Source organism: Talpa occidentalis, unplaced genomic scaffold, assembly GCF_014898055.3.
Source record: "Talpa occidentalis isolate TD23 unplaced genomic scaffold, MPIMG_talOcc4v2.1 talOcc4.1062, whole genome shotgun sequence".
Lineage (NCBI taxonomy): Eukaryota > Metazoa > Chordata > Mammalia > Eulipotyphla > Talpidae > Talpa > Talpa occidentalis.
The window spans coordinates 12,354-23,490 of record NW_023601063.1 but is presented as its reverse complement, the minus strand read 5'-3'; the positions used below and the strand labels follow the sequence as shown (position 1 = coordinate 23,490).

General features: G+C 42.1%; 1 protein-coding gene across 1 annotated transcript; it reads right to left on the bottom strand.

The window, feature by feature from the left end:
• Window positions 1-2,399: 2,399 nt before the first annotated feature.
• Window positions 2,400-9,321, bottom strand: LOC119237867 (phosphatidylinositol N-acetylglucosaminyltransferase subunit H-like). The gene is given in 5 exon segments (XM_037501711.1): window positions 2,400-2,557; window positions 4,334-4,417; window positions 5,435-5,644; window positions 9,108-9,220; window positions 9,223-9,321. Coding segments are annotated over 5 exon segments (564 nt in total). The 5' UTR covers window positions 9,287-9,321; the 3' UTR covers window positions 2,400-2,464.
• Window positions 9,322-11,137: the final 1,816 nt, after the last annotated feature.

Here is an 11,137-nt window from a genome sequence, read left to right as displayed (position 1 = left end):
ATCTGTTCTGTGAAGTGTGTATTTTTCAGTGTCATGCAGCTTTTGTCCTCTATGTGCCTTATGTTTCAGAGCCCAACTTGTAAAAATCCAGACTCATTGTAAAACCAGTCTCTTTCACAGGAATACTGAGCTCTGGATGCTGCCTGATTCTAGACACAGGCTGGGACGGTCCACTGTTACTGAGGGTGTCAGTGCCATAAGTCAGAACCGTCTCCACTGATACTCTCAGGAAAGCTAGTTATTTTTATGTATATAATATATATGGTCCTTGTGTGGGGATTTATACTTGAAATTTTCTCAACATCCCTGAACAGGATAGGACTAAAATTTTTAATTCGCCTGAACTGTGACAAAAGCCTAGTAAACTCTCTAAACTGGACTTGCTTTCCCAGATGGGAAAAGTACAGAGGGCTGGATAAAAAGGAATATTCATTTTTCCCTTCCCTAGCTGTGCCTGCAGCACCCCTCCTGGGTTAGCAGCTCCCATCCTTGCAGAGCAAGGTGCTGTCCCATGGAGACAGAAGCTGTCCTCCCCTCCTTCACATTGGACTGTAAGCCCAAATGGGCACCACATGCTGTCCACGAGCAAGGGCTAGGTCCAACTTGACCTCTCCCTGCCCCGTTTTAACAGCTAGACAGGGTTCAGTGAAGACTGTGCTCGCTACTGTACGACAAAGTGGTCGATATCCATTTCCCCGCCCTTTGAAATAACAAGCAGATGCACTCAGCTTTTTGCTGCTCTGTAAGGCCACCAAAGATAAATCAGAAACGAGATTCATTCAGGTTCATAGGCCTGGATTTTCTCCTCAAGACTTCTGGCAGACTTCTGCTGGGAATGTTCAAGGGCAGTGAGCACGTATGTGATACCTGTTGTAGCCTAAGGGCATCAGGTGAAAGAAAGCGAAAGCTTTTTCACTTCCTGATGATACCAATATCCTTGTTTCATAGACTTAGACCTATCAAGTACAGATGAGATGGTCTTTGTCCCCACCCTCCCCTAACAGAAAAAAAGACGAAAGAGTTGATTCATACTCTGATTTTCCAACATCAGAGATGCTGAGTTTTATTTCATAGTTACCATGTGTCAATAAAGTGCAGAACACTGTGGGTTTAGCATTAGCAGCCCAGACCAAGCCTTTCACCCGAACAGTGAACAATGTGTGTAGCACACACTGCTAAAACTGCAAGGCTGCAATGCAACTAATCTGAACAGCCCAGCTGCTCAACCTTCCTCTCACCCTTTCAACAGACAAGCATGATGAAAAAGGCAGCACATGGTGTCTGCCTTTTAAAATGAACTTGACTTTATAAGGCTGGCAATTTTTCAGCCATTTCTGCTCCTTCCTGTTGCCCCAGAATTTGGATCTAGCTCAGACATTTCTACCTCAAACAAGTTACATGTACTTCAGGCTCCTGGGCAACCCCTCTGGAACTGATGTAAAAGACAAGGATTACAGATCTGATTTTATAACATCTTGAGTGTTTCAAAGACAATGAGTATAATACCTACCCTGGAGTTAAAAAATAATTAGATTCCAAAGAAAAAGCAAGCAAAAACGGAGCTGTGTTCATACTGAATTGGGGGTCAAGCTATTTTCCCCACCTGCTTTCCTTTCCAAATCCTGCAGGAATCCTCCCTTAGTTCATTAATTCTATACAGAAGAAACTGCCTTATGAACAAAGGCTTTTATAGCTTGCGTGTTTGCATGATTTTTAACATGACTGGAAAACAAAGTCAAATTTCTTTCTTTGACTTATCTCTCTTGGCACAAGAATCGTTTGAAACTATTGACAATGCTGAGTAACAGAAGAGTATTAATGTGCTTGACACCCACAACTGAAATGCCATGATCATGTCTGTCAATAAAAAGCAGCTGTCTGTGAACCAGGCAATTATTGTGTATGCTTTGGAAGGAGATCTGTTTATTAAGATAGTCATCATAAATTAACCCTGTACACAACCAGGAACTAGGTGGACAGAGACTAGTCTTTTGTAAGACATTTCTTCCTGCTAACCAGTACCTGAGGGCCTGACTTTTTTTTTTCTTCACTTGTATATAGGAGTATGCAGTTGGAAATGATAACTTTCTCAGGGGAGCTGATGTCAGTTTCCCATGTCTTGTTTCACAAATTTCAACAAATAGTAAACTTAAATGTGCTTAGGAATTTCACAAAGTGCTCTTCGTCAGCAGTACTTCTGACATCATTTCTTAAGATCTCCCCTCAGTTGGTAAAGTAGGCAAAACCTTACAAGGGGAACACTCAAATACACATAAATCCTTTGCTCAACATCACACAATGAGTTAGGTTTCCAGTCACGCTCTATAGCTCTTCGATTCACTGCATCCATACTGGTTTCTAGGACTGTGTCCAGCTCGTGGTCTAGAATACAGAAATAACCAGCCACTATGGCTTAGGAATCATCTCCCATGGAAGACAATACTGGCCTTCTGTATGCTGGGACTCAGGGGCTTGTTGATGTGGCTTTCTGGTGTGCCAGGATCTCCTGGCAGCTCCTGTACACTTCAGTCAAGCAGTCCAGCCGGGGCTTGGCACTCTGAATTCCAAAGGGGAGAAATGCAGAGTCAAGATGAACGTAAGAGAGTGCTTAGTGGTGCTGCGTCCACGTGCAACCTCAATCTCACCCACAGCAAGGGGTTTAAGTGGCACAGGTGTGAGCTCAGAGGGGCAGGAAGTTCAGGCCTCAGAGCACCTTCTTAGGAGTTCCAAACTAGGCCCACAGGCCACCCTGTACATTCTGAAGCAGGAGCTCAGAAGACAGTTTTTTAATCTTGTCAAAATGTCATGGTCTCCAAGATGTGGTTTATATACACAATGGAATACTACTCAGCAATCAAAAAAGATATGCCATTCTCAGCAATATGGATGGAGCTGGAAGGGATTATGCTCAGTGAAATAAGTCAGAAGGAAAAAGAAAAATATTAGATGGTTTCACTTATAGGAGGAACATGGAAACCATACAAGGGATCAGGGGGAAAAAAAAGACAAAACTAATAGGCATTCTCTAAATTAGAGACCTTCATTAGGGGAAGGGGAGGGAAAGTGGTCAAAATGGGAGGGAAGAGCAAAAGAGTCTTTGGTGATGCTTCACGGGTGTCTTGGTGGTGGTGATCTTATGGAGCCAACATTCGAGAGGAGAAATCAAACACAGTACAAAAATGAACGACATGTAAGAAATCTCCATCTAAGAGCAAGCACAAGGTATAACAAGGACAGACCCTCTCAGAAAGTATCACAAGCTATGGAACAGTCCCAGAAACAAGAAGGGCAGTTTAATATGCAAATTTAGAAAATCATTAAACAGTGACATGTAATACAACTAAAAGTAAAAGAAAAGCCACAGAATAGGAAAAATATATGTGGAAAGCATATTTAATAAAAGACCATTACCCAAAATATGTGAATTGTTACAAACGCACAATCAGTATCTAAACTCTATGAGTAGACAAAGAGACCGATCATTTAAAACAAGCAATATTGGCAGGTAACAGAAGGAAATATGAAAAGTATTATTTAAAGAGATACAAATTTAACTTTAAAATGCCTTTACCTACATATTAAACTCTAACGGAGCTAATTCTGTTAGCCAAGACTGTAAAAAAAAAAAATACAAATTCTCAAAAGTTGTCCAATCTCAGTAGTCAAATCTCAAACACTGTGAAAAAAATCTACAAAACTATTCATAAGTTTTCATAAAATAATTATGAATTATGAAAAAAAATTGTTTTATCTTAGCTGCTGCTATTTTTAACCCTTTGTGAAAAAAGAAAGGCAGTGATGGAGTATTAACTGCATATGGTCTTTTCTTCCTATGAAGAAATTTATTAATTTCTGTGTTTTTTTCATAAGAGATCAAACAAAAAAAAAACCTGGACATGATTTATAGTTGTATCTGATACTCAATGTGATATAGTTAAAGCAGATTCATAAAAACATACATGTTAGATTTTAAAAGCAATACACAAAATAATGTATAGCAGTTCTGTGTAGATCAGTAACATCCATGTAAAATCATACAATGGAGGACTGATAGTAAAAATAGACGAATGCTGATTTAAGGCGCAAGTTGTTACATATTTGATTTTTTTCCCTCTAAACTTTGTATGAATTCATATTTCTGAAAACTTATCTGCCTCAGAAAGGAACTTCTAAAATAACTCTTTATTCTCACTAAAAATAGTTGTTAGGTATCCTTGAATAATCTTGACAATAAAAGTTTACATTCCTACTGAAAATAAGTAGCAATGTATATGCGGATAGGAGAGGAAAGGTACAGGATTTCTTTGAAGAAACCTAAGTGTTGTGTGCTCACCTGGAAGACAGGTACTACTTGGGATATTCCGTGTGGTTCCATCGGATCCTTCAATAATATGCAGAGGTAGTAAATCACCTTTTGCTGTAAGAAAATAAGTCAAAGAACGGAAATTAAGTGAAAACTCCTTTTGTTTTCTTTTTCTCCAAACTTGCTCACAAACGGTTAAGTAATAAACCACTTGGTAAGCTTTTGAAATGAGGAAAAATATAGATTCTTATCCTTTAAATAAAAATAAAACAACCAAAGATTATTTTGAAGCTGAGCTACAAAATAAAGCTGAAATACAATCCATCAAGTTCACGTCTAGTTGACTACCCCAAGAATACAAAAACACTAACTCAAAGGGGTATACGACAATAGCAAAGCTATGTAAAAACCTTAAGTGCCCAAAGACAGATAAGCAGATCAGGAAGATGTGGTGTATTAAAGAATGGACTACTACTCAGCTATTAAAAAAAAAAAAAAAAAAATCTTGCCACTTGTGACAACATGGACAGAACTGGAAGAGATTATACTAAGCAAAGTAATTCAGGAGAAAGACAAATACTGGATGATGTCACTTTTATGTAGAATGTGGACTAAGAAACCAAAGGGTCAGATAAAGCCAAACCAGTAACAAACCCTAGAAATCCAACTGTAGAACTGAGGCTACCAGAAGAGGTTGGGGAAGAGAGACCACAGTGAGGAGGGAGCACAATGGACTATATTGGAGAACCTTGGATGCCTTGGTAGTGGACATGGCTGGTGATACACACCTGAAGAAGTGTAATCCTATACCTCTGAATCACACATAGTGCTGTAAAACAGTATTACTTCAATAAAATAAAATGTTGTTTTTAAAGAAAAACTGGAATGCTGATTTCCTACCCATGAAAATCTACTGTGTCTCATTCAAAATAAAGGGATGTGTCTTCAAAGTTTCATTTATATGGTTTGCAGATATGCCAGTGAAAAGGGAAACACCAGAAGTACTAGAACAGTCTTTAAGTTTAATTCTGTAACATCAAATACTAAAGTTTTATTAAGAGTTTATATCCAAACACACAGAGAGCTGCCTGCTCCAGAGAGGTCTACATTGCTTACCAACTAAATACTTACCATGTAAATAGCCTCATTAATGACGATATCCTTCACTTTGCTCATCTCAATGAAGGTGGTACTTTCTTTGCCTGATGAATAGGAAGAAGTCATCTGGATGCCAAGGGAATCAATGATTAACAGAGTCTCTTGATCAATCTTCACAAAATGGAGGTAGCCAAGCAGGCCTAAGAGAGTGATGAAGATGGCAGCAGAGAGTATCATGCTGTTCTGAAGAGAGAGCCAGACACAGGCAGTAAGATTACCAAGTGGTCCTTGGCATCTATGTACTGTTTAGTAAGTTAACTATGGCAATGTGGGAAAAAGCCTTTTTTGTTGTACTCTCAGTTGAGCAGCTGGGAGGTACATGCATGGAGAAAGAGGAGATCCCTTTTGTTTGGGCTCTATTGTGCTATAAGAGCAGAGAGCAATGGATTGGTCTGGGGAGGAGGATCTCCATCAGCAAACTACCCATCACCAGTCTCAAATGTTTCTTCCAAAATTACAACTGAAGGACAGACCATTATCTCCCATGCTCCCTCGCGAGAACATATAGTGCAAAATCATAGATCAAACAATTATAAAGTGCTAAACACAATATAGCATAAACGACTCTATCCTTCCAGGGAGCATGTACTATTACTAGGAAGCAGGAGAGTTTGGCATGAATCATGACTGTCCCCGCTCCTAGAGTGACTAGTTTAGAAATGGGCACAGGAAACAACTGTGGCCAATGACACAGGAAAGGCGATCTCCTGGAGAGACTTCTAGAAAACATAAGTCCATTTTAAAAAGAGATGTAAGGGGGACTCCCTGGTGGCACAGGGGTTAAAGACACCGTGCTATTAAGCTATCACCAGCCACAGCAGCACGATTTCGATCCCTGGCCGGCACCTCTGGCCTACACCCCAGTTCTTGTATGCATAAAAAATAAATCTTAAAAATAAATAAAAAAATGTGAGGAAGAGATGGTCCTTTCATCCTGAGGTTTTGATGTCTGCAACTATTAAGGCCTCTGCCAGTCCATGTGGAAGGCTAGATTGAGGACAAGTAGAGGATTCCAAGGGTGGAAGAGCAGCAAGAGGAAAAGAACCAAAGTCAAATGAGCTTCTAGATCCCTCTGGAATCTTCCTACCTCCTGACTTCTCGTTTTGTTAAATAATAAAGACCCTATAATTTAGGAGCTCTTTTGTTGTTTTTGGGTTGTGACAGATATGTTAAGGACTCAGAAAAATGGTAGCTATTTATGGCTGTGATTTCTAAGACACATAAGCTTTTAATAGTTCTCAGGTTGAAAGTGGTTTTATTGATGTTTCTTCCATGTTTTTTCTTTATTTCCAAAAAGCAATTACTAAGAAGGATATGTTAAAAGCAAGACAACAGGGCCTCCCCTGGTGGCACAGTGGTTGAGCGCGGGGCTGCGAAGCTGCCCACAGCCTCCGCAGAGCCGGTTCAATCTCCAGCTACCAGCGAGGGTCCCACATGGCGTGCAGACCTCTCTTGCCGCCCACTGCTCCCTCAGCAGTGTATTTTGTTTGTCTGCCTGTTCTGTTCCTTGCTCTGGCTCTGGTGAATTCTCTCACCCACTCTCGCTTCTGACTGTACCCAGTGCTTGTATAGAAAAAAAAAGAGACAACAGGCCCAAAATGGAGTCACCTAGGCTAAGCCCACATCGCTAGACTTTATTACAATTTTGGTCTCCCCCAAAATGGAATCTTGTAATCACCTGGTCAGCACTAGTTAGGATTACTACTTGAATTTTATCATACTTTCTTTTTCTATCTAAAATTCTAGCAATTGGGCCTCCCCGGTGGCGCAGTGGTTGAACGCTGGGTTGCGAAGCTGCCCGCTGCCTCTGCAGCGCCGGTTCGATCCCCGGCTGCTCCCCGGCCACCGGAGAGGGTCCCACATGGCGCACAGACCTCTCCTGCCGCCCGCTGCTCCCCTCAGCAGTGTACTTCGTCCTTCTGCCTGTTCTGCTCCCCGCTCTGGCTCTGGTGAATTCTCTCACCCTCCCGCTTCTGACTGTACCCAGTGCTTGTATAAATAAAAAAACAAAAAAAAAAAAAAAAAACAATGCTCTTAAAAAAAAAAAATAAAATAAAATTCTAGCAATTCATTTTTTGTTTAAGTTACGCTACATGTTTGAATGAATTCCTTCATAAGATTTCTCATTCTTACTCAGTCATTACTTTAATGAATAGTTCTTAATAAGAGAAAAGGTAAGAAACTGTGGTATACATAGCCCTGAAGTGTTGCCATGGTATTTAAAGACAGATAAGATCACTGAGTCCTAAGCACTTGTTGGGTGTACACCAAGATGAGGTACAAAAAGGAGCTGGCATAAAAACAAACTTCTTAAAAATTTTGCTTAAGCCAACCCTTTCCAAGGAGGATACATTAAAATATGGTAGTTTCAGCATCAGCAGTGGGTTTGAAGCCCAGGTATGGCCACTTACTAGCGCTATGATTACTCTTTGTTACAAAATAAATTATTACTCCTTCTTGGCTTTTTATTACTTCTAAGGTTGAGTGAGACATTTAGTAAAGTCTGGCACTTGGTTGGCATGTAATAAATATGTTTCTCCTCCTTACATGGCCATATGGCCAGAACGCAAGCTAGTTTTAAAAGTCAAATATATATTAAATCTGAAGGAGGGCAGAGGAAAAAGGACTGTCCTGGCAACTTACTCATTATTTCAACAACCTTAGGATACAATTTGGTATAAATAAGAGCAGTTTTAATTTAGCGCATACCTATGCTAAATGACCTTGCTCTGAAATATGCTCTGATGGCCAGGAAAAAAAAAAAGCTAATGGATGTTAATGGAAACAATAACTTAAATATACAGCACTGCTGTACTTAGCTCTGTTCAGATCACTCTTGGAATCAACATTCAAGTCACAGCACTGCATTATGAAACTAGAACTGATCCTGAAAACAGCAAAAGGATAATTCTTTTGATAATTGTCACAAAGCTACTGTACGTTACCCTCACCGAGGATTTAGTATGGCAGATATCCCCTTTTAGAAATGTGAAAACTAAGTCTCAGAGAACATAGAAATGATCTGGAAATTGAACCTAGAAATCACCCATTTCAGAAATCTCATAATTATTTAGGAAGTCCTAAAATCAGGAGAGGGGTTTGAAGGGGTGTTAGATTGCTTTGAAAAATAGATTAGGAAGAACTATAAAAGCTGCTATCATGCTTTTAAGTAATGTGTGTGTGTGTAAACACACATGCCACACACATTATGGAGGCAAACAGTTTTTGAAGACTATAAAGATTGTTAGTAGCGATACTTCTGAGTGAAAATGATAAATGAGGACGATCACTTAACAGGTCTCTGAACCCTTGGAATTAAACTACTATGACCGTGTACTACACAGAGCACTGGAAGCTAAAGTTTTCGGCTGCCGTGCAAGGGCAGGATGGATGCCGGGTGGAACCACGATGCAGAGCAGTGTGACCTGGAAGAGGGATGAGACACTGGAGTGCAGAATTCAGTAAACGGCATGAGAAGCGCTGTCCAGCAGCAGAATGGCCTCCCCAGAACCAGCGCCTCGCCGCTCTCCAGTCCAATGACGGGAGGAGGGTCTGTGGAGAGCCGACTTCCACCCCAACACCCTAAAGACCCTTCCACCCCCCAGGACCCAATTCCGCCCGCGGGAAGGGGCCGACCGGCCATTACCTCGCAGAGGGTGAAGAGCCCGTAGGCCACTAGCCACACGGTGCAGGTGACAGTGGTGAGCGATCGCAGCGAGAGCCGGGGGCAGCTGAGGCAGAACTCCCGACAGGAGGGGAGTAGTAGCGGCGCTGCAGGGTCAGGCGGCCGCCACAGATATCCAAGAAGCTCTGCTCGTCCTCCATGGCCGGCTCGCCCCCATCCGGCCGGGCCGCGTCGCTCTAGCCCGCCCGCCGCGTCCTCTCGCCGGCTCCGCACCGACTTCCGGAAAAAGGTGCGGGCCCCGCCCCCCGCCCGCGCCGCGCAGGCGCAGTCGCCGCTCCCCGCCGCCGGCTGTGGCGCAATCCTGGTGAAGCTTCCGCGCCCGGCCTCGGCCGAGGTGCAGTGACTGTCTGCTGCGGGGATTCGTAGGGGTCCAGCAGCTCAGCGGACACGTTGAAATGTGCTTTCGCTCCACAGAGTGATTTTTATTTCTAAACCAGAGTGCACCCAAGGAGACAGTCCACAGGTACTCGTTCATCCACCCCTTCCTCCATCCATCCATCCTGCGCTAGTTAGGGTTAGATGCTGAGGATGCCGGAGTTAACACCGATAAGGCACCTTCCTCCAGACAGCGGTCTTCCTGCTAGGAGAAACTGGAAATAGTTGCAGAGAAATCCGTGGCTAGCCTAACTTAGCTTGGGGATTTTCTTTTCTTTTTTTTTTTTTTAAGATTTATGTATTTATTTATACAAGCACTGGGTACAGTCAGACGCACGGGAGGGTGAGAGAATTCGCCAGAGCGGGGAACAGAAACAGGCAGACTGATGAAGAAATACACTGCTGAGGGGAGCAGCGGGCGGCAGGAGAGGTCTGCGCACCATGTGGGACCCTAGCAGGTGGCCGGGGATCGAACTGGCGCTGCAGAGGCTGAGGGCAGCTTCGCAGCCCAGCGCTCAACTGCTGCGCCACCAGGGGAGGCCCTAGCTTGGGGATTTTCAATAGGGCCGCAGGATAATCTCTTTGAGGTAAGATGCTAGAGCTGCAGGATGAGCCTGACTCGTCGGGGGAGCGCTGCAGCAGGAATTTGCCTGGAAGGACCACCTGAAACCTGGGCTGGCTTATTAGAGGAATCAAGAGATGTGAGAGGCTGACGCCTGGGGAATGTGATTTAGAGTTGGGGAGGCACGTAGATGAGGTCCAGGAGGGTTTTGTAAGGCCTGGTTAACGAGTTTAAATTTCTCTGCCTGGGAGTTCTGTCTCCCAAACTTCTGCGTGGAGCATTGAGGAGGCAGGCAAGTCTGGTTGGAAGGTAAGAAAGAGTGGAAGGTGCAGAATTATGCGTAATAAAATTACTGAACTCATGAGTAATAGCAACCTGTGGGTTCCTTTTTTTCCCTTTAAGTGTGGCCCAAGAGTGGCCGTGTGGTCTGTTAAAAGAGTTATGATGGTTGGGCCTTGAGGCCGTATCACATATTAAAGAATCTATTTGTGGATAATGATAAATGGCAGAAAGGTCTCACCTGCTTTAAGCTTCTAATGAAAGGTTCAATTTCTCTTTCTAGTATTTTGTCTCCATTTTCCCCTTTTTTTCCCCTAAAGAATTTTCTTGAAGTATTACTTTTTCAATTTTATTTCTATGCCCTGAATCTTACCAAACAATACATCCCTCTGACTTGTAAATATCATATTTTTTATAATTTTACATATTTCCTTACTGTGGAAATTTTGAAAAATTTAAACCACTCATATTTCAACGACTCAAGATAAACACTATATTTTGGGGAAACCTATGGTGTTCTTAATGTGGACTCAATGGATGAAATCCATTTCATCCTTACTTCCATTTACTTCTACTTAAAATGCAACATTTCTTTTGATTATGAATGTAGCCAATAAACCAGTTAGTATTACCATCTGTAGAAATCACAGTTGTTTTCATTTCATAATGTTATCTTTTATATATTAAATTATTAGGGATAAATAGTATGCGAGTAACTGCTTTACTGTATTAGATCGTGATATCATCTGCACTCTATTATATAATTTGGCACTAC